This window comes from Athene noctua, chromosome 23, assembly GCF_965140245.1.
Source record: "Athene noctua chromosome 23, bAthNoc1.hap1.1, whole genome shotgun sequence".
NCBI lineage: Eukaryota > Metazoa > Chordata > Aves > Strigiformes > Strigidae > Athene > Athene noctua.
The window spans coordinates 5099710-5127694 of NC_134059.1; the positions used below are offsets into that span (position 1 = coordinate 5099710).

Genomic DNA, 27985 nt, shown 5'->3' on the forward strand with positions numbered 1-27985 from the left:
ACCCAGAGTTTTTTGGAAATAAAAGTTTTTTTCTAGTTCATTTCCAGGATATGAAACGAGAATGGGCAGGAGCTGGGAAATCACACTTGGTTTTATCATCTTAATTTTTAAAATAAAAAATCCTTCGCACCTGGGCAGGTTTCCTTCATTTGGCATGTGTTTGAAGATTCTCAGCCCCTGGCTAAGATTCAGTGTGCTGTCATTCCAGTGTCAGGGATACGCTTCCCCCCAAGGGCTTGTTCATGTCCATTCATCTCGCGCATCGTTTCTACCACTGATATCTAGGATTCCACATGGGACCTGGCTGCATTGACACAAATGAATTGAAAAAATGATCTCCTGGCTGAAAGGGGAACATGGGGGCAGCAGTAAAACCCCATGATTGACATGAACTGGCACCAGCACCTCTGACAGCAGGAGTGCCTTTGTGGCAGCGCTGTGTGAATAGCTTGTAGCAAACAGTTTACTAAGCCAGTGTTTTTTTCCATCCTGTGAATTGGCAGCCAGAGATGCAGTCTTCTCCAGTTTATTCCTTATTCCCAGATCTCCCTGACTTTCCCTGAACAGTCTCCATGAATCATGGTGGTCTGGGCGAATTCAAAAGAAGACAACCCTGGAGGTATGACTGTCACTTAGACCATGGGTGAGATGAGCTTGTTCCAGCAGACATGACCGTTCTGACATGTACAAAGTTGGGCTCTGCTCTGCTTTCCTGGCAGTCGTACAGCTTTCTGGATAAATGCTGGAGTCTGTCCAGATATCAAGAGCTCTGGCAGAGCAATTTCATGTCCACACTCAATATACCATTTAGACATACCCTTATCATCGGATGGCTGTGGGAAATACTGCAGTAATTCAGTGCCCTTGGATGGATCCCTGTTGTAAAGGAGAAACCTCTTCTGTTAAAAGTTAGATTTTAGAAGACCTGATTCAGCACAAAGCAAGCAATAAATTCAGTTTTCTACTTACACCAGTCATTGAATGAGACCAAACCATAACATTGTCTTTATACAAGTCACATTTCTAATTCAGAACTCCCTCTCTCCACAAATGCCCTCACATTTGCTTGAACCATAACTCTGCCCATCAACTTGTTCACCAGAATAGTCCAGGGAAGTACCCTGGCATTTACCATGTGCTGATTGTGCTTGTCTGGGGGGATTTACACCTGTGATTTAGGTGGGGTTATTCTACACTTACTCTGCAAAACCTGGACCAAAGGTCAGAAAGCTGAAACTGGATGAGGTCGACATGGCTCAGATGACACCCTCTTTGAACTCTATGGCAGCACAAGATGTTTCACAACCCTTTTTTCCTTCTGATCTCCTTGCAAAAATCTGTAGTTAAACGACAACAACACGTCATGACCATGGCTCAGCTGAATTTGCTTAAAAATAAAGCAACCTACCATCAAGGCACCAAGCAGAAGCGCTTTGCCAAGGCAGCAGGACAGCTTTCTAAGAAGAAATGACTCATTTTTAGCAGCTGGCACATGTGAGGGAGAGAAAGGCAGACCCATAATGACAGCAAAATTCTGGCACTCTACAGATATTAATAGATGCTCATTTTGTTATTTGCAAGCACTGTCCCTCCTGCTGCATCCTCATCTTTGTTATTCCCTGATGCAGATGTTGTCAGGGGAAGACACAGCTGAGCATCGTTCCCAGTGGAAGCTCCATCCCCTCCAAACCTTGTGGCTGGCAACTCTTCTGCTGCTGAGTGGAAAAGACCATGCTCCTTTGTGGACCATCATTGCCAAGGGTGAAGCCACCACAGGAAGAACCACCTCAAACTGCTGAGGAACTGCCCTTGAAAGCCACCAGAGAAGGGCACTGGGAGCAGATTTCTCCTGCTGGCCCTGTTTGGAAGGTGCTCAGAGGTGAAGCATCTGCTGCTGCAGCCTCCTGGAGAGGGTGCTGCAAGAAGCAATAGCCACTTCATTCACACATCTCTGCATCTGGGAAAAAAATAAGGAAAAAGAGACCGGCTTGTAACGACTCACTAACAAAAAAACCAAACTGAGGTCCTAAGTAAGAATGGCACCAAGGTTAGGGCTGTTAAGGAAAGGATGCACGCTTCAGAACAAATGTAAAACTCCCACATTTTTCACATCTTCCAAATGTTGTGGTTTCTCTTCCTTTAATAAAAACATGGGTTTCTGCAGAACCTTTACCTTTATTTTCCCTTTGCTAGGAATTCCCTCCAGTTCCTGTGTTCTTTCGCTTTTTCACTTTCTATTTCTGCTCTGACTGAAGAAACACAGAAGAAAAACACAGTTCTCCCAACAAAAACTTCTCAAAGCATTGCTTTGACGCATTTTGACAGATTCACAATTCTCAGAAAAAATATTTAGACCAAAAAGAAGCAGTCACTGAAGTTTTCCCTCCTAGTAAAAAGGCCATTTCCATTAAAACAGTAACAAAATACTTTGATATAAGTTTCTTGGCCGATCTAATCTTGGGTTGAACTGTACAGTAAATGTGGATTTAGAGGTAATGTTTCTTCCCAGGTCTTGTGGAAGCCTTGAATTAATAGGTTAGGGTAGAAAACTTTTTTCACTGAAAATCCAAGACAGCTGATCCGTTTCTTCTTCATAATCACCAACCTTGCAGGCTGACTGATGCCTTCCCTAATACCTGGACAAAGCCTGTTTCCAGGTTTTACACTTACTGTGAGCCCTGGGTAAGCCAAGGGCTTGACAGACCCCTCAAACCTGGGAGAGCCTCTGTGAAGGCCCCTGACCTCTCAGGGCTGCACCAGCAGCAGGGAAAGGCAAGTTATAAATCCCAGGCAGGAGGCTGAGTGAGGCAGGGTGTGTGCAGGAAAGGGTGACAGCATCCTGCTCCAGGAATGAGGCACCCAGTCTCCTGCAGTTCACCACTCCACGCCTGTTGCTGGTGCTTCTCTTACTGTCCCAGTTCACTCCCTGAACCACTTGGTTGGGGAAAATATCTGAGAACTTTTCTTACAGTTGCAGAAAACACCACTAAGGGTCCAGAAGGCTATCTGCTGCTTTTTTAAGACCTCAGGGAGGTCAGTGCTGCTCCTCAGTTTCTGGCTTTCCTCCGAAAGTACCGGCAGGAAAACCCTCTCCCCATTTTTTTCATAACTGGTGAACATCATGCCCTTATTACAAAGGCCTGGCTGGAAATCTGCACCAGTGTAATTTAGGGCACATCAGCGCAGGCAAGTGAACTTGATTTAAGTGAGAGCATCACTTGAAACTGCAATAGCTTTTCTCAATTAACTCTGCGTGTAAGAAAGACCTTGAAACGCATTTTAAACTGCTATATTAAGGCATTATAATATCCTTTGTGAACACTATTATTCTGGCTCACTAGAAACCTGATACCCCAACCTGACATTAATACAAGGGTTGCAAACATGACTTAATAAAACATAACTAACCAGCTAAATTGGGATAACCCTTAACCCACTGCAACACAACACTCTGCCACCGACTTTGTGTCATTTCTGCAGCTTTTTTTTTTTTTTTTTCCCTGAGGCAAGGGCTGAGTCCTCTGAGACAAAACCCCAGCCCTCTTCACATCCCCAAGCCCCATCCTCGCAGTGCCAGAAGCCCAGCACCCTGCCGTGCATCATGCAATGGGGGGGGACGCCGTGGCGCAGCGTGCTCAGGGACCCCACAGGTAGGTGCTCTCGCTGATTTGGCTGCTGCAGGTCAAAATTAACACTCCCAAGGACTCTAGTAAAGCAGGTATTACTGGTCACCGTGGTGGAAGGCAAAATATTTTATGTCACATTAACGCTGGGCTGGGTCTGTGCATGTGGTTAATTAAGAGGCTGAGCTAGAAAGTGGTAATTTGTTAAGCTGCGTAACTTAATTGCTTGCAATCATCCGCCTATCCCTACACTAAGCTACTCCTAACTTGGAAGAAGGAGTTGAACTGCGTCCGTTAAAATTTATTCTTTTGTCTACTGAGGTGCAACTTCTGCGTGCAGATAAGACCCAACCATTCCTCTCACAGTTATCACCCACAGGCAGCTCTGTACACCAGCCCTGCTGCTGACAAACAAGCAGTGCTGTCAAAAGCCCCAATCGTCAAAATTTACCCCAAAACCCCACCTGGCCTTTCGGCTCAGAGCCGGGCACAGACAGAGCCCTGCGGGGTGCAGAGACGGGGAGCTGGGGTGTGCCTGGTCCTCTGCAACAGCAGAGAGAAATCAAAGGCTGAGCCCTAAAAAATTAAGGAGCCTCTTCTGCTATTCAGCTCACAGCAGAGCTTGTGATTACCTATAATCAGCCGGGAACACTAAAGGACCTTGAGCCTTACAGAGGAGCCAGTGCTCCTCTGCATCCAGATACTGCAGGCTCCTGCAGGCAGTACTTAAAACACACTGAAAACTGGACTTTAATCCTAAGAAAGATTTGTTTTAAAATTCCCTCTAGTGGAGAGAGGGTGGAAATTCAAGCTGCAAGGTCCAGCTCATCGAGCAATCCACATCCAAGCTGTGAGGGGCTGTGAGCTCTTGCTCAGGGCTCACCTGAGCCCAGGTAGAAAAAACCCAATTGTCCAGCTGGAAATTCCTATATCATTTCATATTATCCGGAATTTTTATTTCAACATAACTGAAAACTTTTAAAAACGAGCTTTTATTCACCAGAAATAAAACTAGGGGATTTTTTTTTTTTAATTTAAATGGCTTTTCATACTGAAAAATTGAATGTTTTATCCTGCAATGTCGAGGCTGGCAGGTTGGAGTTGCTCAGAAGAGAATGACTGACATAAAGGTTCCTCCCTGGCCACCACCGTGTCCTTTGTGGTAGCTTGGCGAGCACGCTCACGCTCTCATCAGTGGCAGACAAAACCAGGACGACTTTATTGCTGATGTAAATCAGAGAAGCTCCGCTGGCTTCCGAGGAGCACTGCAGATTTATGCCAGGAGCTGACCCGGCATCTCTATTTTCAAAAGTAGGGCAGATTGAAATATGCTGTTTTTCAATAATATATTCAGGTTAACAGGGCTTTTATATTTGGGCAATTAATCTTGCATAGACTGAGAACCTCTTGGGACAACGTGCAAAGGTTGCTAAGAAGAGGATAACAAACAGAGTTGTGTAACTCAGTTCTCCCATGTCTTTTCTTTCATGAAAACACATTGCAGTGATCCAGCAGTGATCTGAAACCCGGCAGTAACATGACTTTAATAATCAGAAGCGTAGCAAGACATAGTATAGAAATTATTTTACTAAGAGGTAGTATTACCTCATCTTGTATTACTGTAAAACGATTCAAAGCAGAAATATTGAGACATAAATCTGTGGTAACAGAGGAAAAACCAATATTGTTCTAGAGAAAGTCTTTCCGGTTTATTGCAAGACTGTTCCCTCCTGTGGCACGTGCTCACATACGGAGGGGGAGGCCTGGGGCACGCACACACGCGCTTGTCTCGGTGTCTGTGCACATCCTCACACTGTATGTAAAATCACTCCGGATCCCTGGTTGCTGCCACCAAATACTCCTCCCAAACCTGATCCTTGTCTTGCTGCTCTCCCTCTCGCTGTCTCTCCTGCCTGTCTGCCCAGCAGCCCCACTGCATCTGCCAGCGCCTTCAGCTCAGCCGGGACCTAACAAAAACACCGTAAGGGACGCTGTTCCCAAGCCCAGACAAGCAAAGTGTGGTTTATTTAACAATCTTTGTCGGTTTTTTAACAATTTCCTTGCTTAGGGAACAGACATCTGCTCAGGCAGGGGCACCCAGCTTGCCGTGATGTACTTTGGCCACATCTGTTCCACATTATCCCATTTTTTTCAGGTATCTCCACCTCTTCACTTACCCCTTCCTGTGTTCTAAAGCTCAAGTAGGACCTATACGTGACTTTTAAGCCTGTAATTGCCTCTACTATGTTTTTCCTCTTTGCTATTTCCCCAGTCATGTGGCAGCTTCACAGATTTACTGCGATCCTTGTGATTTGACCCTTAGTTTTTAATTCTTCCACCGTATCAGACTCTAATACAACCGCCGTACGCCAAGCAAACCAGTGATCGTGGGTTTATGCTCAAGACTAGAGAAGGAAATACTACCAGCTAAAAACTGTTGAGCTGCTTGCTTTCTGGCAAAATTGCCAAAGCCTGGTGAAGGCAACGCTGCCCAGCAACCTGCATCACGACCGCTTCAGAGGAGAAGTGGCTGACTGCAACGGAAACCATTCAGTCACATATAGTAGCTGCATCATTGCACGACAGAAGTTTCCAATCGCAAATAGCAACAGACTCTGAAAGAATATGCAGGTGGCTACTGCTTGATTAATGTGTGCTGCATCTGTTATTTCAAAGTGGCAATTACACTATATAAACACACCACTGCATTGATTTATGCTAGCCGAAAATCTGTCCCTTTGCACCGGTTTTTTTTTTTTGGTTTGTTTTTTTTTCTTTCTCCTCCCACAAAAAATAATTTCCTTCTGAGCCCAATAAACCAGAAGATCTCACTGGTTCTATGTTATAACAGTAATATCACATTCTGCTAGGAACCAGCAATTCTGCCTCTGGCCATGAAATTCAGGTAATGACCCATAACTGAAGTAAATTAGTGTTTCATTTCCCATCCCTTGCAGACAGCTTACTAATGGAAATTGATTTCTAGCTTTTTTTTTTTTTTTTTTTCATTTAACATGCTCGCGTAATGTCTTTATTTTAGATTCAAGTGGTTTCCAGTGAATTTTAGCCAAAAGGCTAGTGTACAGGCGACTGCTGCAAGCGTCTGGTTAATCAATATTGTGTTAAACAGTGCACGGGGGAGCGGCACGGCAGGGACAGCCTTGGGCTCCTTCTGTCCTGTGCTCGCACCCACCGCCACGCTCTGGGGCAGACCCTGGGATGGAGGAAATCAGCAGAGCTCACGTAATACACACAGAAGTCCTACTGTTGTGGACCTGAACCCTTACACACAAGCTCTTACACAATTACCACGTTCATTTATACGTGACATGCTGTAATTTATATTTTCACGTGCCCAAGGCATTCCCAGCCTGATAAAAGGGTGCTTCCCTGTCCCATGCAGCCACCCTCTAACCTCCTTGTCCTCAAACCAAGCCAAGAGCCTCGGATGTCACCTCTCAGTGCTGTCTGGACCTAGAGACCAGTCCTGCCCTCTGCACGGTTGCTCAACCTCCACCAAATCCCCTGTAATTCTTGCCAAACGTGGGCTCTCTTGTGTAATCTGATACAGCCACCAGTGCACGCACACACACCCTTTTTTCTGCTATTTAGGTAAAACACAGCTGACAATTTCTTCATTGTAGAGCAGCCCCAGCATTAGAGACAGGACCTGGCCTTGGATGTCCAACCCTTTTTTTTTTTTTGCAAGGGAGAGGAAGGCAGTAAGAGACGGTAAGGTTTTTTTACAGCTCCTACCCAGTTAAGTTATAACAGCTGTGAGACAAAATAAGGTTTTATAACAGTGTTGTGTTATTTTCAACCCTCGGTTACTTCTGCAGTCTATCAGGTTAGTTTGGCAACTACAAAGGAGTTGGGAGGAGGGAAAAATCTACTTTTCCCATTTTACTTTTCTTAAGTGCTATGGAGGAATCAGAACTCAGCTGGTGCTGTTTTACACTTTAAAAGCAGGACTAACAGCTATTATTTTTCTCAGTGTTCAGTTGATTTTTCTGGTTCCATAGACACTTTAATAGTGCTATAAATTGTCTGGTAAAGAAATTGTTAGTTAGAGATGGTGTCTGGGGTATTTGTTCCTTATTGATGTATAAATTGGCTTGTACTGCTGGCGTGCGTGTGTAAAGATGAATGCTTTGTAGCATGATGATAATAATAACAATTAGCATAGGATATAGCAAAGTGTTAATTGTGAATTAAAATCCCAAATAGAGATGACTGTGCAGATCAGTCCTCTCCTCGTGCTCCCCGTTTCTCTGACCAATGCTCAGTGTTCCAGGGACGTTTCCTTGGGTAAGGGAATTTTCTGTCCCCGCTTCTCTCTTCTTGCATTGCTAAATCCTTCCCGAGTGCATTTTGTGTTTATGCTGATAGCACAAAACTCCTGTGCTCCCGGTGAATCCTACGTGTTATTCCCAATGAATGCTAATTTGGGTTTAATTCCTTAATGGATCAAAAGGGCAGGTGACTATAGAGACCAAAGGAAGGAGAACAGAAGACTGGGAGGTTCAGAGCCCTGTAGAGAATAATGTCAGGGGAAGATACCGGACAGAGAATGAAATGCTAGATGTTATCCTTATCACAGCTATCTTCCGTGGGAGCATAAAGTAATTACTAAAGTAAACATTCCTTCCTTTTATGCACGAGGAAGACCGGGAGCAAGTTAAGAAACTACTCTTGTGCCTCAGTTTATCTGCTTACAGAGGTGAGAATCCACCTCCGCCTGCTAGGGCTGCAGGGAAGATTAAACAAGGTTCATCGAGCACTTAAAATATTCTGCAAGGATGTTGTCTTGTTTTAGACCTTGTTTAAAATATAAATCCACGGTGAAAAATTAGATGAAGTCAGAATGGACAGGGTTTTCTGGGCATGATCCGTCTGGGTTTTCATATGCAGAAGAGAGAGAGCAGCTCTGCTGAGATGCGTAGCCTCCGTGAACGTACATTAAAGTTTGTGTACTGTCTTGGGCGTTTGGAGGAGGAATGATAAAAGTAACTGCAGTCTTGTCTTCTAAGAATATAACCACCTTAGCTAAACCCTCCTACATGAATATTGTAAGAAGCCATGAAATAGCAGGGAGGAGCCACTTTGCTGAGCAGATCAAGGGGAAAAATGTCACCATGAAATAATTATCCCTATTTCAGAGATTGGGAGATGGGCAGAGGGGAGCCAGCAGCAGAGCTGAATACAATATTAAATACTCACCTTCTGCCTGACTAAAGTGGAACATGGGCAATTAGAGAAAAAGCCTGAAAGATCAAATCAGGAAAAAATGTCCTTTTAAAGTGATAATCTATTATTGTTTTTAACTTACATTAGGTGAAAGGCTACCTCAAGCCAGCAAGGAAGGATGTGGACTCATACTGTTGGTTTTACTGTCCTGCCTCATGTTGGAGGTTTCCTTGGCTGGTTCATTAATCGAAAAGAAACACCTGGTTGGTATGAGAAGCTGAAAAAACCTTCATGGTGTCCACCCCGCAAACTATTCCCTGTTGCTTGGACTGTCCTGTACACTGGGATGGGGTAAGTTCTGCGCAGCGCTCCCTCTCTCATCCTGCTCTTTCTGACAGACAGAAGAGCAGTCATTTCAAACTCTTTAATTTTCTTTTGGGATATCCCTTGTAGCCAAATCGGCAGGGCACGTCAGGTACGCTACCTACAGCCTGAGCCAAATTCTGGGTTGAGTTCCTCAAATTCACGCTGCAGGCAACGCTTTTGGTCAGGGGCACAGCCCAGGCTCAGCTTTGTAAAACAGATACTCAAACCAGTCACTGTCCTGGGGAAGTTGTAGGAGCCACACAGGTATGAGACAGGCGCTGGGTTTGAGAGCAGTGAGGGACACGCACTCAGCTGCCATGAAAGATGACTGTCCTGCAAATCCCTGCTGCAAAACAACTTTACTTGAAAAATATTGTGTCTGTACTAGGGATTTACCCGCTGCAAAACTGATGTGTTTCCCTCTTTACAGCTACGCCTCCTACCTGGTATGGAATGACCTGGGTGGCTGGAGCAGCAAAGCTGTTGTCCCACTTGGTCTCTACGGGGCTCAGCTGGCCTTAAACTGGGCTTGGCCTCCCCTCTTCTTCGGTGCACATAACCTGAAGATGGTAACGTACCTGGCCATCCATTCATCTGCTGGAGGCTCGTTTGCTGGTGTCCCTGCCACATGGGTTTTGGGGTTGTTTGGAGGTTTTTCAACTAGCATTATGCAATTTTAAAGAGAGATGCAAGAAGAGCTTTTGCTCAGATATCGTTTTCTAGACAATGGTATCAGTCCCTTCCACCCCCCACCTATCTTGCCATGCAGAGAGCCGGCCCGACCAGAGCAGGGCGGGAGATCAGGGAGTCGGTAGCCCAGCTGCTGCATCTCCTAGTTAAGGATTCAGGGTTAGAGATAAGTCCTCTGGAAGTCACACCCTGCGCTGGCAAGCGGCAAAGTTAGCATCCCTGGGGAGGCACATTAGCTGTGCATGGCTTATCGAGCAAATACAACACGCTGTGCATTGCAGAGCCTGTCAGGAGGATGTGAACAAAGGTGAGGCATGGCAGAGCTGACTTGTGTTGTATTCAAAAAGCACTTACCTCAGGGGCCAAGGCCCAGAGGTGACAGAGGCACAGAGTGGGATCTATATTTCCATCTGAATTTTGTCACTCTGTGGTTGAAAGGTGCATTCAGAAAGTTTGTTAAGCGATAATAGCCATCGGTACTAACGTAAGCATGTTTCTGATCTGTCTGCACAGGCATTATCAGCAGAAGGTGGCACTGATCATCATAAACATTATGTATTAATCTTGATAACGAACAAAAAAAATTAACATTAGTCTTGGTTGCTGGTGTGATACATTCAGATCTCACTGATTAGAGCTCAGAGCCAACATCCTGGGGTTTAGGATCACTCTAAGTGACTTTTCAGTGCTAAACCTCCCCCATTCCTATTCCACCTCGCCACCTTTAGTAGGATGGTTTATAGTTGTGCCGGGGAAGACTGCTGCATGTTCCCAGGAGCGAGCACCAGATTCACTGTCTTCTCTCTCCTCCAGGCACTGATTGACATCCTGTTCTTGGACGGCCTGGTGATAGGCACGATGTGCTCCTGGTACCGCATTAACAAGATAGCAACACTGCTGATGGTGCCTTACCTGGGCTGGCTGGCCATGGCGACCTGTCTCACAATCCGCATCTGGAAGGACAACCCTGAGCAAAAACCAGGAAAGAGTGAATAAGAGCAGGACAGAAATGAAGGCATTTTGTGAAACTAAACTATGCTGATGTGAACCAAGATCTAGTAATCTGAGGGGTTCATTTTGGGACAGGCATCAGAACATGCCTCCTCCTCCTCCCACCTTCATCGTCGTCATGTAAAAGAAAGGTTTGCACCATGTGCCTGTGTGGTCCTTTAAAGTATCCATGCATCCTTAACCTAAGAACTATTTTCTCCAGCACTCTTGAGGCTTGGGGGCTACAGCTGTGTGGTGACCTTAACGCTATCAGGTCAAATTCCATTAGCCAAATTAGGATCTCATGATATCAGTGTAAATCAGAGTAGCAATCCTGGACACCCCTCGAAACCGCCACCATTCCCCCAGAGAGCAGAACTTGTTCACACATGTTGTAAATCCCATCTCCTCTTCTGGGACCAAACAAAAATGCCCTTCACTCATGCACACCAATTTTTAAGAACTTACTTGATATTTTGCCATTTGTGTTGTTGCTTCATGTATCACTTGGTTTATGCTTTATACCATTAACTTTTTATCTGTCAGATACTGAGCAAGTAGTAATCTGTCTTGTTCTGCCAGTGAAAGGAGACTGGGCACTTTGACTTCTATTTGTGGAGTATCGCACTTCTTGAGTTTCATGCTACAAGATAAAGCAGCAACGATTAGAATGCAAATGCTTCTCCCAAGAGGAAATTTCTCTTTCCCACCTCTGTGTGCTATTCCTCATCGGAAACGAAAAACTAACATCAGTGCCTTTGAAAAAAATCCTTTAAAGTGTTGGGTTTTTTTAAGTACAGAAGCACAAGAGCCTTTGTAAAATTCTAAGAACTTGCTCATGCTGCCTCGAAGGTTGTAATTACACGAATGGCAAAAAGCCCCATGCCGAGACTGTCAGGTGCAGTATAGGTATCTCATCCCAGAGTCTTTCTATTCCTGAATATTATTAATCAGGAAAGATTAAAATACAAGTAGTTCCAGAGCAATGGGACTAAGCCCTGACAGACACAAGAGGTGTGTGGACTAGCCCTTGTCCATCCTTTATACTGGCCGTTGCTTTTGACAGACCCGAATCTTAGATGTTGTTGTCTACAGAGAATATTTACTATTATTTTTTAATTGATAGAAGCAATATATGTGAAGAAAAGGGGTAAGTGGATCTTCTTTCTAGCAGCTGATTGTAGATTAAGGTACATGGGTATACTTGCTAAGGGTGGGGGTACAAGGGCTTAGCTGGGCATGTAAAATAAATTGTATTTGCTTTTAATAAAACCAAGCCACTTTTGTTTGGAGAATAAATAAATTCAAGTTACTATTGTTTTACTGGTTTGGCACTAGGTTTGCAAAAGCTCAAGGGATCCTGTCTGGAGTCCACGGCTTGTGCTCCGGCTCCAAAGGGAAGGGGATGGCAGCCAGGCTCATTCCCGGGTGCACGTTAGGAGCAAATGGGCTGTGTGGGTTTTGAGCCTAAAGGTCCCAAATTTCCTTCAGCCCCTGCACAGCAGAGACATGCTCACCTGGGGATACATCCCCTTGACAGCCTCCTCCATTATGCTTCACCCACAGCTTCAAGGTAAGGAAGCTAATTCCTGGGTTTGGGTCCTTCCTGAGTCACACCAACCCTGATTTTCAGAGATGCTGCATGTTCTCGGGTCCAACTCACGTCAACAGCAGAGCTGGGTGCTCAGCCTGACTGAAAGCTGGGGCCAAGAGAAACAAACACCAGTAGCTGAGAGCAGATGAAATTTGTAGTACCTTTTAAAATTGGTCATATATCTTGTTCTGTCATTTTGATCCCATCTATTATTTTTCCCTTCTAGCTACAGGACACCTTTATACAGGACTGCTGCTGCAGGCATATTGCTGTAATCTCCCGAGTAAAAGCTGCATAAGAACAGGCCACTGAATAGATGTGGCTGTAAGCAGGACTAGGACGATAAAGCACGAGCACTGCAGGCAGCACGAGAAAGATCATTAGCTACTTTAAAAAAAGTCCTATATATTTCAGGGCTTTCTATAACTGTATGTTGCCACTGAGCTTATTTACAGTGATGTCTTGTCTATGTCTTCCAGAAAGCCACATGCCAAAGGACAGGAAGACATAAATTATTTCTTCCTAAAAAGAAGCTAATATCTGGGCTGGAGATTCAATTCAGTGGAGTTAAGAATGATTTAGGGTGCCTGAACATCATTATGTCTGTCCTTTCCTAGTTAGCATGGCAAAACCACGAGGAACAGAGATGAGCAGAGCCACCTAGTGAAGTCAGGAAGACACACAGCAAAGTCTTTACAGTGATCCCTGCTTTTGAAAAGGGGAAGAATATTATTTAAATCACATTTAAATTGGTGCCTCTAGATCTGGTTCACAGCTGCAACGTTTTAATAACATTTGCAGATTCAATATATGGATGCATATTTGATCAGCTTTTATAAATCAGTCCCCTTTCCCCTTCTTCCCATTTTTTTTCTGCAGGTAAAAGAAAATCTGGAATTAAGAGTAATAGATTTTTTTTTTTTAATCTTTTCATGTCTGCCCTCCCCATTTTCCCAACTGGTGTGACTAGCTGACTTGTTCTTGTCTTCGTTTCAGTTCCTCTTCCTTCCAGCCAACCTGTAAGTGCACCAATAGCTTATCTTTGCTACTTGCATTTTCTTGCAGGCAGCAAAAATAGCAAACGTTCCTACATGGAATATCCGTAATAGCTTGAAATCAATTGACAAATTCAGCAAAGCACCCTCTCGTATTAATATTTAAAGCATCATTTAGTATATTTGCTACTTAAACAGATACACTAAAATGCCTTGCATAAAAATAACTTTAATGACATTTCAAATCCAGTCATCTAGAAAATTTTTTAGTTATACTGTGCAGTGCAGACCAAAACCAGCCTCTGCCTTTGTGGATCTAGAGGGGCCCTGGTTTCCCGTTAGTGCTGTGTAACAGGGCTTATGCTCCTGGTCACTCCATGGCTGGAAAAACTACGTGGCTGTGCTGGGCTGGGTCCATCCCCATGTTACAAACAGACCAAAGGCAGGAGGAAAAAAAAAAAACAAAACACAAAACAAATAGGTGCTAGAAATCCAAAGCACAGCAAGGAACCCAGCTTGCTAAAATCAGTGAAATTTTGCCTCCAAGGGAGAAAGGGGATTTCACACGCCTGAGCTCAGGGCTCTCCTCCTGCCATACACCATCTGCCTGAGGGGCTCTTTTCCCCAGGGGATCCAGAAGGAGCATGGGGAAGTTTTTCTTATGCCAGCATTCACCAAGGGCAGACAGGCTGGATCACCTCAGCAGACACTCAAGGTGTTTGTCTAGCCCCCCCTCCTCCAAATCAGATTATGGAATGGATACCATGTCCCACCCAGCATCAGGAACATTCATAACCCACGACGGGACATGTCACGGTCTACATGATTCAAGCAGTGACTCAGACAAAGGCCATGCATTCGTGACAGCTTTCACGGGGTCGTGGCATTTCGAGAGAAGAGCCACTTCTCAGATCACCATGTCTAATGATGATCCCTCTCTTCAAACTTCAGCCAGTCTTTCCAGAAAGACGTATTTGATATTAAACTCATCGTTACACTTGATCTTAGCCCAAAGGGCACATCCCCTGGCTGCTGGATACACAATATTTGTGCATAAACAAAATCTTTCTGCCCTTCAGTCCAGCCTCTTTTCCTAAGCCTTGTCTCATTCAATAATTCACCAGCTGTTCCAGAAAACACTCTGGCTTCAGTAGTGAGGAACTTTAATTGATTTGCTGATGTCTGGAGCGATGTTAAAATACAGAGTCAAATGCTAGAGAGGATTTGCTGCTGTGTGCATGTAAACTTCAGAGAGCTGACTAGAGTTCAGCAGCTCTCCCCACCACCCCTTTGTTAGCATGGGGTGGTGCAGAATATAAATTCCTGTGGCTTTGAACACCTGCAGCATGGCTGGGGCTGACCTTCCCCTTGAACTGCTCCCAGTAAAACCGCAGCAGAAGCCCAGCAGGAAGGAGGCTGCGCTGCTTGGAGCTGTCATTAACTTCCAGTTGGGCTTGGAATTAATCAGACAGCTAGCAGCACCTGCCAACAAAACAGACTCTTTCCCAGCTCTACAGCAGCATGGCTGTGCGAGGGTTGGGGACCACAGGGCAGGGAGGTCCAGGCTTTAGTTGTGAAGATAAGGCAGGCAAGGAGGAGAGAGCATTGCTTATCTTGGCCTGCACCACGGCTCACTTCAGCTCTGGTGTGGCACCTTTCACGGGGAGCTACACAGAGGGATGTGGGCACTGTCCGGGTCAAACCCACGGGACACTGCAGTGTCTGACACTGGGGTTTCCAGCTTCTTTTAAATCTTGGCATTGTGGTCCTGCAGCAGAAGGAGAGGGACAGGTGAGAGCCTACAGGGGCTGAGGGAAGGAAAGCTGCCTCTGCACATCACTGTCAGAGCGTTTATTTATTTATCATGTAACGGTAGTTACAGCTGGAAAAAGCAGGAGGGGGATTGCTGCCAGACAATGTATCTAGGGAGATGTTTTGTTAGTGCCACCAGCTGTCCCCTTGGAATAGAGAGCACGTCTGAGCCATGACTCACACAGTCAGTGTCTTATTTCACTCTCACATCTATCCAAAAATGTTCCTCCAGCCCGAGAATGCAATAAAAGTCTCCTTTTCCTGGCAAGGACTTTCACAGCCAGGTCTCTTCTACTGCCCCTTTGTGACCAGGAAAGGAAAACAGGCATTTTAACTTCAGGAAAGTAACTCCTGCTGCAATTAGAGGAACAGCAGACAACCTGCCTGGGAGACAGGTCAAGGGAATACAGTACTCTCTATGTGAGAGACATATTTAAGATGGGGAAAAAAAGTCATCAGATTGTTCAGAGATGCCTCTGAAATCAGTGAAGAAACTATCCTGGACTTGGATGGATGTGGGATCAGACCTTAACATCCAGTACTCTAGCAAAGCCAGAAAGCTTCTCCCAGAACAGGCTGTCATTGTAGCCTTGCCCTGCTAGCAGTCGCCCTTGCTGGCAGCGTTCCCACACAGAGAGCTCTTCAAATCTTACTCCAAGTTGGTGTCTTTGAGGTCTACTCCTCCCCATTACTTCATCTAGCTCTGCTGAGGCATTCTGGCCTCGATGCCCTGACACAGAGAAGCAGAACAGAGGAAGACAGACTGCCAGATGTTGTAGGACACATCTGTCACGAGATGGAGAACGGGCAGGAAACCACAGCTTGGGTTCGTGCCACTGAGATGGAGTTGGCTCAATGGCTGCCCCTGTGGCTGCAGCGCAGGTTGTGGCCACTCCGTCGGAGGTTTCCCCACGCGCGAGGCGAGGCGAGGCTGCTGCAGGGGATTGCCCACGAGGGAAGAGCCCACACCTACGGGCAACACCCGGCGGGCTGGGCACGGGAAGAGGCCTCGGGGCTCTGCTGGAAACGAGCACGGTTTAGCCCCACGGGGGAATGAACAGGGAGAGGCAACGGGCTGATTCGCACTGTCCCTGCATGCGTGTGGATCTCTCGTGCCTCTTCCTGTGGCTGAGCGGCGATCCCGCTGTGCGGGGCTCTCTGGAATTCAGAGTCAACTAAATAAACCATTAATCAGCGGGGAGAGGGGCAGGGTGGAGGGAAGCCTCCATAAAAATGCTGGTTGGCAAGTGCAGTGATTTTAGTTGACCGAAGCGCCGCTGGGAGGCAGGTCCTTACGTGAGGCTAGCTGCATCCCCGGCACCTCTCAGCACCCGCTGCCCCAGCTCCTTCTCTCAACTGGCTGACAGAAAAAAAATTTCCATCACTGGCTTCAGTCATTAGGCCCATGCACGCACGCTCCTGTACACATGTGCGCGCTTCAGGGAAACCAGGGTCACTTCAAAACAACCAAACAAAACTGATCAAAGCTTTCATTCCTATGGCTCTAACACCAAATGTCAGATGGACAGCAACTCGGTGGTGTCCTTTTATATTTTTGGCGCAGGCAGACGCTGCAGGGGGGTGGATCATGACTATTTAGTGCACTGCCCTAGATGGAGCTGTGAAGCAGCTGGGGAAGGGCTGGATAGAGGTAGAGTCTCAGTGCCACATTCCCGAGATTAGATTAGAGCTCAGCGCTGAACCCTGCAGAAGGGCCAGGCCAGTGAAAGCTAAAGGCTGCAGGGAAGATGGGACCCTAGCCATCAAGAGCTTCCAAAAATAAAGAAAAGTGGGTCAGAGGGACTGAAGAAGGGCTGGAATGCTTCTTTAAAGTATAAGGGTAAGAATGAAACAAGCTGTCACTCATTAAGAGAGGATTCCCATCCCCAAAAACACCGCCTGAAATGTCAAAGGTGAGGGTAATTGGGCAGGGGAGTTGGAATTTGAGCACAGTTACCATGCAAGAGGGAAAACACTACACCTGCCCTCCAGCGAAGTATTTTAAGCTTAAAAATAAATAAAATTCTGCACCATCAAAATGGAAGATATATGTTCCACGGATAGGATGTCTTGGAACTTGTCAAATCCTTGATTGCGCTGTTGTCACAATACTCTCCATGCCAGCTCTGTCAGTCATCAAATAAACAAGTTCTCATCACTAGCAAACAGTGTGGGAGCAAAAGGGGGGGAGTGCTCTGTCCCTGGAACAACGATGTTACTAATGAAAAGCTACAAAGGGTACTGTGGCACAGAGACAGGCTGTCGTTAGCAAGGGAGCTTGAAAGAGTAGCCTGAATGGATTATCTATGACAATAACTTATCATCTGCCCAATGGCATAAATTCATTTAACTCTGTGGTAGTGCAGAGCCCTCTAAAGAGCTGACTATAACAGTATCACAAAGACTGAGTCTGGCCTGAAAACAGGTATTCACACCTATTTGATTTCCACGGAATACAGTTTATCTTCCACAAACTAAGAGAAGGTTTTCCACTAAGTACAGACTGAACATTCAATCAACTACAGCTCAATATTTCACATTTATCCAAATCGTGAAGATGGTGGGTTCTGATCTAAGTGCAGAACCCAAGATACCAGAGATTTGATTTCCAATACGCTTTGGCTAAAACATGAGTTCTGCACAGCTACGCATTTTCCATTTACTTTCACCCTCATGGCATAGCAGGATTTGTCTCTGAGAAGAATGTTACTGAGGTTTTCATTAGGCTTGGCTCACGTGGGATTTATACAAACTTTAAATGATTTAGAGTGAGAAATTGGAAGAATTTCACATAATCCTGAAGGAAAAAAAAAAAAAAAGAGACAACTCCCCCAAACCAAACATATAAAACTCTTTTTAGAGCTCATGTGAAAGCTACATTACCCTGGAGTATCCTTCTAAGTTACCACAGCCTCTTCAAGAAATCTGCTTGATAGAGTGCTGAGCAAACCAAACATCCCAAACTCGGGTCAATAAAATCTTTATAGTCCTTCTTGTTTCTCTTTGTATGAAAGGCAGATTCCACACCCACACTAGTTCAGGCAAATCCCAGTAAGCACCTTACCACAATGCCTCCAGTACTCTGTCCTCAGCACGCTGCTGACACCAGTCCCAGTTATTACTGCACGGCCACACACGCTTCACTTCTCATCACACCTCCACCACGGGCTCTCATCTGTCCAGTTGGCTCCAGTGCAGTCACTCATTCAACACCTGCATCCTCTGTGGCAGCAAAGGCGAAAGAAACAAAGAAATACTGCAAGAATCCCTAAACCCAGCAGTTTTCAGCTGCTTACTCTCACCTGGCTATGTTATCACTCCCAGTATGCTGGGCACTTTTCAAACATTCAGGCAACAGAGAGAAAAAAAATGCAGAACGGGCAGATGCTCATCGCATGCACTAGGAATTGCCCTGCATCAGAAATACCGTCCCACTGCGAATTATAAAGCTGACTTTAAAATATCTGGGAAAAGGTTCTGGCTTGAATTTACACCAGTATGATCCGACACCAACTTCAACAAGTCAGATTTCACCCTGTTCACCTCCTGTTTTCAGTGTCCCTGCATGGATACGCAGGGTTGGAAGGAAAGGCAGGTCTCCTGCTCCTCTGAGCGTTCCTACTGTGATGCTCCAAGTGGCCCATGAGGCCAAATCCACCAACAATGGGGATTTTTCAGCAAAATAAATGGGGACTGCCTCTTTCCCCTCTTGCCTGGGCCAAACCAGTGGTTCTTCAAGGTCAACAATATAATAAACAGGCAAAAGAAGGTAGATGGAAAAGCTGCCAGCTCTGCGTCTTGCCAGCTATCTGTCACACTAATGGATAAATAGATACTCATGCTCCCAGGATTTTCCACCCATTGCTTAACCCGCCCACAGTGAAGTCGTCACTTAATTTTAAATTAAAAGGGGAGCAAGAGAGATTGGTAAAAAAGACCTGGAGAAAGCAAGGGAAGGAGGTGACATCTGAGAGCCCTGGGTCATCCTACCCCATCCAGCCTCTATCACTGCTGCTTTGTTCCATATTTAGCTCCTGACAACTGTGCCTAGTGCAGGAACTCCCAGCTCTGTTTTTCCCTCCTCCTTCTGCTGTCTCCTCTCCCTTAGAGCTCTGAGAAATTGCTCTTTTTCCCAGTGGTCATAACTTAGTAGTCCTACACTCAAGAAGATGGCAGAAAAGCAGGAAGAGCCCAGCAACACCCAGAATGGTGAACCTGACAATGCAGAAGAGGGCGAGGAAAAAAAGAAGAAGTTGAAGCGGGAAGACCTGCCACCATTTGAAATTGTGACAGGGTAAGAGGTTTAGATATAAATATGAGGGTGCAAGAGAGCGAAGTGGGGATGTTCAGAGGTCTCTGCCTCAGCTCTTATGTTGGGTAATTAAAGACAGCATCTTCAGCCAGTGCACTTCTGAATGTTCTTAAATGGTGTAAGCACAGATTTCGTGATTGTTGGATTTTGTTAAAAGTTTTGCCGAGTTTTGCAGAGGATGGATTCACACCAGGCAGGCAGACAAATGTTTGTTTTATACAAGCAGGTCTGTTTCTGTAGTGTTGACTGATTCCCTTACAGGGCAAGTAGTCCCACTGACTGCAATGGGATCACTTGCCTGCTGGTATCGGGAGGGAAGGGATTGGCCCTTGATGAGCACTGAATATTGATTTCTTGGTGTGATTAATGGCTCTTGTCTGAAAGTTTCTCTGTCTGTAGATTAGGAAAAATACCCCTGCTACGGCTGATTTGCTTTATGGACCTAAGGGACAGATTTTTCAAGAGAGCTAAAACTCCAGATTTTCAAGGGCTCCACACCCACAGCTGGAACCTGACTTTCAAAAAAAACCTAACTCACAGAAAGGCACCAAAACAATAGGCAGTTTTCAAGACAGGAAAGCAGCAAGCAGCTCCTTTTGCTCCAGTGAGTCTGGCCTTTGAAAAAGGCAGATATAACAGAGATCTACTAGGAAGCTGAACTCTATCAGACGTAACTGACAGCTGCAACTAGAAAAAAATTCTGTAATCTGCTATCTCTAAGCATTTCAAAGTGCTCATTGTAGTGGTAGCAAGATGCCCTATGTTATTCTTCCCTCTGGTCTCCCTGCGCAGACACCCAGGCAGTGTTCCCAGAAGGTAAACCAAAACCATGATTTCTTCCAGCTGCTCGAATGTAAAACTCAGGCCAGACTCTAAAATCCTTCTGCCTGTGACGTGGTCACTGGTAAGAACGATTCTGCAAATAAAATTTGGCTGGCATTTCTGAAAATGATGGATGAGGCAGGACAGCACCTATGTCTGATCTCATACAATTGGGTTATGTTCCTGCACAGGGGTGAAAAAAAACCCCAACATTTTCTTGTTAAAATGTGTCTGCTCTGAAAAATCACTTCTTGGGGTGGGGCTGTTCGCAGCCTTTGGTCTGTCATACACAATCAGAGAAATAATACATGTCTGCTAGAGCAGTGACTTAAAAGCACATCCCTCTGCTAGGAATGGAGCTAAGACACCAAAAATTTTTTGTATAAGCCACTGCACCAACAACACATATGGTGACAACTTCCAGACACTTAAAACATGTACTGAAATGAATCTCAATGAGGAAATAAGATTTTTTCAGCCTTAGGAGCACTCAACTTGCAATTAAAAATGCTACGGAACTGGGCACTATCTTCAAACTTCCTTGCTAAGCCCAATGACCTGGAGAGGAATTGGTGTACTAAGCATAGATGAAAAATACTTTCTCAGTGTCATCCTGCAATGAAATTATTTGTTGAAATGACAAGGGTGTTGCAGAATTTTGACAGGACTTTCCACTCCAGAAAGGCTGCAGCAAGAATGCGAGGGACGACATGTGCTTGCAGAGAGGGTAACAATAGGAAAACTTAACCTGCCAAGGCTTCGGAGTGAACTGCATGGCTGGAACTGCACCAGGGCAGAGAGGTGTGAGAGTCAGAGCAGCAAGGGATGCAAGGAAGCCTCTGGTAACACTTTCCTAGGGACGAGTTAAAGTCTGTGCTAAGGCATCTACATACATTAAGCTGGTACCAGCTGGTTTTCACATTCTCTGCCCTGATACCAAACAAGACAGGAGTTAAAGTTTCTGAAATGAAAGTACTCAGGCATTGGGTGAGGGACCATAGAGCTGTTAGTATTTGAGTATTTATACCATCCTCATCACAATATTATTTGGGAAATGCTTATAAATATCTGGTGAATTCCTGTAGGAATCATGACTAAGTCTCCTCTGGTTATTAGCTTATTACTAATATGCTGGCTATTAAAGGTGAGAATGAGGAAGCAAAGCAGAAGTCTAAAGAATCCTGAAAGAGGTAAAAAAAAAGCCAAAAAAAAAAACCCCAAGCAATTTTAACTTTCATTTTAAGAAGTACACTGAGTTCAGACTGCCTCGACCTAGTATGATCACTGTCTGGATTTTTACAAATTTTCAGCCAATAAAGCCAGTTACGTGAATTCTGAAAAAAAACACACTATCACTGTGGAAGAACTTACATTTAATCATGTTGCATTTCAGTTTTAGCACTTGGATTAGGGGCATCTTATGACACACGGCCAAATTTTCAAGTTGTTGCTTATAGCTCTAAGGAGTCTGGCTTAGAAGAAAAATATCAGGAACCTAATTACTCTGTTTATGAATATTAACCCCTTTTTTGTCAACATTTGGCCCAACAAAGTCCTGAATAAATATAAGCCTCATCTGTGTACGTTTCATGACATTTAAGTAGATACATTTATTTACACTTACCCCAGGGTGTAAATGAGGCTCCTTCTAGCAGTGATAAATCCTTGGTTCCTGTTACAGTTGATCATTACAGACTTTCTATAATCAATAAGCCCAGCACGAATGTGTTTATTTGTGAATAGCTCTCAAAGAGCAAGCAAACCAACACTGTTTTATCAGCTCAAATAACCTAAGACCACAGTATAAATAGTCATTGAACAAACATTTAAACGTAGAGAACATGTCTTACTAGTTTACAGCATCTTTTAGATAATGCCACATTTTTATTCTCTCATTAGTAGTTCTCATTCTCTTCTCCTACCCAGTGTCCAACAGTGCCAGGGTCATGCTGGGCAGCTGCTGGGTTCCTCCAGCCTACCTTATTTCAGCAAACTTAAAAGCACATTATCTGTTCAGTCCAGTACCATCCTTACAGACTGAAGTTTCTGTCTCGGTGCTTCAATCTTTTTAACCTCAATATGATCTAACATGACAAAACACTTTGCTACCCAGGGCAAGCACTTCAATAAATCAGGTTTGAGGCATTTAGAGAGTCCCTAAAGATGATCATTTAATGATGGTCTTCAGAGAAGTAGGGGAATGAATATTTGAACTTTAACCGTCCCATACACTGCAAGTGAGCTACGTGACCACCTGCATCCTATTGTTGGAGCGGGTGATTATTAACAGTATTGTGACAGTTCAGTGCCTGTAAACAATTATTAAAACAACCTTTTATATCCATAAAACTTACCTGCAAGTCTTACACTGAATACATCGCCTTTACTGGAGAGAGAAATGGCAAGAAAACTTCACTAATTGCAAGAAAAAACAAAAGCAGAAAAGCAATTAGCCTTGTCACTGAAATAGCTGATATTTGTGTATTTTAATAGATTGCAAAGTCACGTGCAAGACAACACAGCTTTTACGTTTAGCATTTATAGCAGTACAGCTTCCAGTATGAGAAAAGATGAGAATGGAACTCACATCTCCTAGGCATGTTTTGTTAGCATTATTTTTCCTTAATGTCAGGGAAAAAAAAAAAAAAAAAAAGGGGTTAAATAGAGATAATATTAACATCTGTACACCACCTGTCATTCAAACATGGGAAAACAGGCTTGCCAAGAATTAGTCATTTACTCAGGAACAGTCTATTCAAAGCTGAACTTGAGTTTCCAAAGAAGATGGCTTAGTTTGTTGCAGTAGTTGACACAGCTATTTCAGGCCTTTGATGCTCAGTTGTTTGCAGAGAGATTTAATCTACCCAAATAAACAATATAATTAGGATATTGCACTTTGCAGTAAGTTATGAGGGTCATCTGCCAAGCATGCTGTAACTCAAAGGGCATTTAAGTACGTACGTGTGTCTTACGGTACGTAGGGTTTGTCCTTGCCCATTCTTTCACTGCTGAATCACTCGCTACGGGGCCTCCCCGTTACTCACAGGAGCAGACACCTTGCCCAAACCCCCACTGCTGGGAAGAGTCACATACCAAGGCCTCAGCTAAGCCCTGTCAGGACAGAAGCTTACGGTTTGCACTTGTGCTGAAATGTCCTCCCTGCTCTGGTTTACATGGGATTAAGCAGATTCTTGCTAACCAGCACACACAGCTCATTGGTTGCTTCTCTATCCATGATCAACAAATTTTCCAAGCTCTCAGCCAGCTACTCACAGACTTGGAAAATGCCCTTTGCTTTGTTTATATTATTTATCAGAAACTTATTAAGCTGATGCAGATTCCATGTTACTAGGAGGACAGATTTAGGTGAACATCCCAGTTAATTTTAGACAGATGCTGACATGATAAGCAATAAAATCCATCTAGAAGGCCTGACTAAACACACCTCTGAGTCAATACATCCTGGAACACATCACTGCTGTTTAAACAGTTCATCAAAACAGAGAGATTCAATCTCATCACTGATGTAAGCGCTTTGCAGTCAAGAGAGTTAAATCAGGAATGAACTTCCATGTGACTCAGATGTGCTAATTTCAATACATGATGTTATTTTAAAACAACTTATTGTAGCCTTACAAACTTAGCTCTGAAACAAGGCGGTGGGTGGCTTATGTCAGACCCAACATAGCTGGACTTCAAAGGAATCATTAATTAAAGAATCCTTAACCAAAGAACCACTCATTATCTAGGATATAAAGCAGGAAAAGCACTGTTCTCAGAGCACGTAAATGTTTTTTGTCTCAAAGAGAAAGGAGTTCAGGGAGTAAGAGGTACTGTGTTAAATTAGAGTCTGATAATGCTCTCTAATAAAAATCAGTGGAAGTCTTGCAATTCATCTTAAAGAAAATGAGACTCTAACAGGTATAAGTCATCTAACATAAGGGAACAGAGGTCAAAATGCTAAGAAAAGGAATTTAAAGAAGTCATTCTGGGTGCAAGCCAGTGCAAGTTTCCCTTATCTAAGCTTGTGCAGAAAACCATAAAACAAATCATACCCAAACAGAACTATTTATATGCTCATTAATCAAAATAAAAGTCTGTATCCACTCTACTGCTTCTCATCCCTCATTAATACGCTGCCAGCTAAACCAGTAATAGCATGGAAGGCTCCCAAACAGGCTTTTCTATTGTTTAAGTCCCATCTTGTACAGATCTCATCAAAGTAGAACTGAACAATGTAAGGGTTTAATTATAGTTTAAGAAGCAGCTGAAAACCTGCTTCTAGTAAAATTTCTAAAGCCAAACTTGTTCTCTAAACTTCCACTGTCACGAATCAATGATACACAAAAAGAATTACGGTGGTCCTTGACTGACAGCAGCAGTAGATATTCCCAGTGTAGATGCAATTCTGTGAACAAAATTATTTTGCCTTGTACATCTCGTTGCATTTGGAAGACTAATGATCTTCCTCTCTCTCGGTACAAAGCACAACTGTGCCAACCTAACTGCATCCACCCTCACACCATTTGGCTGGGATACTACACTGATATTCCAAGTGAAGTTGTTCATCTGTAAAATCAAGCATTGGGAAATCCAAAACAGAAGTGGGAACTAACTCCAGGCCTTTTACTGTGAATCTGTGTAGCAGGCCCAAATGGACCCTAGATACTACTGTAGTATCATAAAACATTAAATAGAGAGGGTGTTCTTTTATGTTTTAACTTTCTCAAAAGCCAAAAATGCCACAGGGCTTCGGCAGCAAAAAGAATCCTGGCTGTGTTAGGACGAGTATGGAATATGCACATACTGAAGAGAAATTTCTGAAACTTTGTAAGTGGAATTAAACATTTATGGAAAATTGTATTTAAACTTTCAGAATAACACAGCTAAAGAAGCTTGACAACAGCTATAATTTACTCTGAGTTATGTACTTAGACAGCACACTAGTTCCAATTCCTTTCTACACAAACCCCCATTTGCTCACGTATGTAATGTAGTGCTTGCAGCCAGGTATAACACACAGAACTCCCAAGTGCCTCTTCCCTGGTCCTTCTGCTCAGACATTTCCATTCCAATCCCTCTGATTTGCACAGAATATCAAGCTATTTGGGGCTTTTCATGCAGTCCTAGCAAAGCCTCGTCCTTTGCACTCCGTAGGAAGACATCTACTAAATTTAAAAGGCATCAGATCCAGCTCTTCATGATCAGGCCTTACTCCTGACCTGCAGCCATCCCGCATTTCACTGTCCCCCACCAGCCTTTCCGAGTAGCAAACCAACAGCACATTCACTTGCCACTCCCACATTCCCAAGCGAGCGTATCATACCGATTTTGATTCTTTGCACTCTTTTCCATACCATTCACTTCCACTGTCCCCGGAGACATCTTGTGAGATGTTGCATCACAAATTGTTCTTTCCTCTCAGGAGAACGGCGCTTTGCCACTTACTCCTGCAGCCTCATTGCTCTCCCCAATTAAAATTTCCAAGAGTCTGAGAATTTCTCCTGACCTTTGCTCAGTGTACCCCCTGGAGAGGCTTGACATTATAATCTGACTATAGATGAGACCAGGATGAATAAGACACTTACTGTTTTACAAAGATTCATTATTGCCTCACTGGGAATATCAAGGTTATAGGTCCACCTAAAGCTCGGATGAGAGGAGTACAACATACCAGAAGATTACTAGTGTGTGATAAATGAAATGTTGTGTTACTACTTTTCATTATTTCGCTTTGGCTACTCTGTGGAGTCTTCACTCCCATCCTTTGTAGCATTTAACAGATCACAATGCATGTTGTCAGCAGGATCTTTTTCATCTTTCCACCTAACATCCTTCAAATACTACCTCTTGCACTGATGTGCTCCACAGCTAGATGCTACAGGGGCAAGCAGGAAAGCCTGGTACTCTGTAAGAAAGGAACAGGTACTACAAGGCAATGCAGCTTTTTCCTTTTTCACCTCTTCAGTCAGCAACGCATAAAAGCTATACACAGTACTTTAAGGGACTCATTTTAACTTCCCTAAATAACAGCAGGCTACCTTGTCTGGGTGCAAGAGGATTACAAACACATTACTCACTGCGATGATTCACTTTGGACTATGCTTATTGAGAAGCCCAGAATGCACAACAAACTAAAAAAAGTATCTCAAGTTTATCAGCAGTATCCATGAGACAGCTATCAACCTTCAGTAGGAAATACACTTTTTCATAGCAAAGTTAGATTTTTATCTCATCTATTTGATTAAACCAAAGTCACAACATAATCCTACTGAATATTAGCATTCAGCTGATACTGGAAAAGTAAAACTAGAACATGCACAAACTGCAACTAATCAGTCACACTTGCCTCTACTCAGAGGAGATCCAGACTGCAAAAGCACTGGGGGTAAAACATTAATTAGCAATGCCAGAGTTATCATCCTAACAATTTAGGACAACAGATCCCGCAGATTAACACTGCAACACCACCCTGAAAGAACTATGTTAATGGCCTAGAAAACAGAACAGTTCAGGCTACAGATGCATTAGGACTGGGAAAGTGCCAACTGCTGTCCCTCCTTACCAACAGTAAATATCATAGCCTCAAGAAATACACTTCAGAGGCAAGTTCCTCTTCAAATACATCAGTGCAGATACTAGAAATTCCCAGTGCAAGTTTGTTAAAATTAAGTGAAAAAGACTAGGTAGTGATAATGGGCCTGGAAGCCTCACCACACAGCAATAATAGCTGAATATCTTATAATTTTTAATGTATTTTTATCCTCCTATTAAAAGGCATCTCCTTTTAATACACGGAGAAATACAGCCATCATAGATGCAGCGACTTGTCCAAGATCACACACAGGAACTAAACCAATGCTATAACCCTTTATTATCTGCCTCTGAGATGCTTCTCTCCTCTCCACTCTCTATAGAGAGCGCCTCCCAGCCATGTTTTTCAAATTCCAGTTCAGAAATGTGGAATACAGCTCAGGCAGGAACAAAACCTTCCTGTGTTACGTTCTTGAGACCCAAGGCAAGGAGTCAGTGACTTCTCGGGGTTACCTGGAGGACGAGCACGCGGCCGCCCATGCAGAAATGGCTTTCTTCAACACAATTTTACCAAAGTGCGACTCGAGCCTCCGCTACAACATCACCTGGTACGTCTCCTCCAGTCCCTGCGTGACCTGTGCTGATCGGATAACTGAGACCCTAAAGAAGAACAAGAACCTGCGTCTGACAATCATGGTAGGGCGCCTCTTCATGTGGGAAGAGGCAGAAATGCAGGCTGCCCTGAAAAAAATGAAGTCAGCTGGCTGCAAGCTGAGGATTATGAAGCCTCAAGACTTTGAGTATGTCTGGCAGAACTTTGTGGAACAGGAGGAAGGAGAGGAAGCAAAGGCTTTCGTGCCATGGGAGGACATTCAAGAGAACTTCCAGTATTACGAAGAAAAGCTGGCTGAGATTTTGCACTGAAGCTCACGTGAGTGAGGATTTCCACTTGGTCACTTATCCCCCTGTATTACCATTACTAACTCCTCTTCTTACTTCAGGTTGTTAAAGGTGTAGCCCAGAGCTATTTCAGCCCAGAGCCAATTTCAGCTACTGTTAC

At 44.2% G+C, this 27985-nt stretch overlaps 1 protein-coding gene and 1 long non-coding RNA gene across 3 annotated transcripts; one reads left to right on the forward strand and one right to left on the reverse strand.

Moving 5' to 3' along the window:
* Positions 1-140: 140 nt before the first annotated feature.
* On the reverse strand, positions 141-23523 carry LOC141969619 (uncharacterized). 2 transcript variants are annotated; one of them, XR_012635077.1, is made up of 8 exons: positions 23353-23523; positions 22746-22806; positions 22016-22090; positions 18322-18479; positions 11325-11499; positions 10779-10833; positions 10221-10291; positions 141-1957 (listed from the first exon to the last, which is right to left on the reverse strand). It is a non-coding gene; the product is annotated as an uncharacterized LOC141969619 (long non-coding RNA). The 2 variants fall into 2 exon arrangements; XR_012635078.1 differs by lacking the exon at positions 141-1957 and adding an exon at positions 4980-5142.
* Positions 8974-27856, forward strand: APOBEC2 (apolipoprotein B mRNA editing enzyme catalytic subunit 2). The gene is given in 4 exon segments (XM_074925587.1): positions 8974-9161; positions 9607-9745; positions 19394-19551; positions 27309-27856. Coding segments are annotated over 4 exon segments (1011 nt in total). The 5' UTR covers positions 8974-8988; the 3' UTR covers positions 27850-27856.
* The last annotated feature ends 129 nt before the right edge of the window (positions 27857-27985 follow it).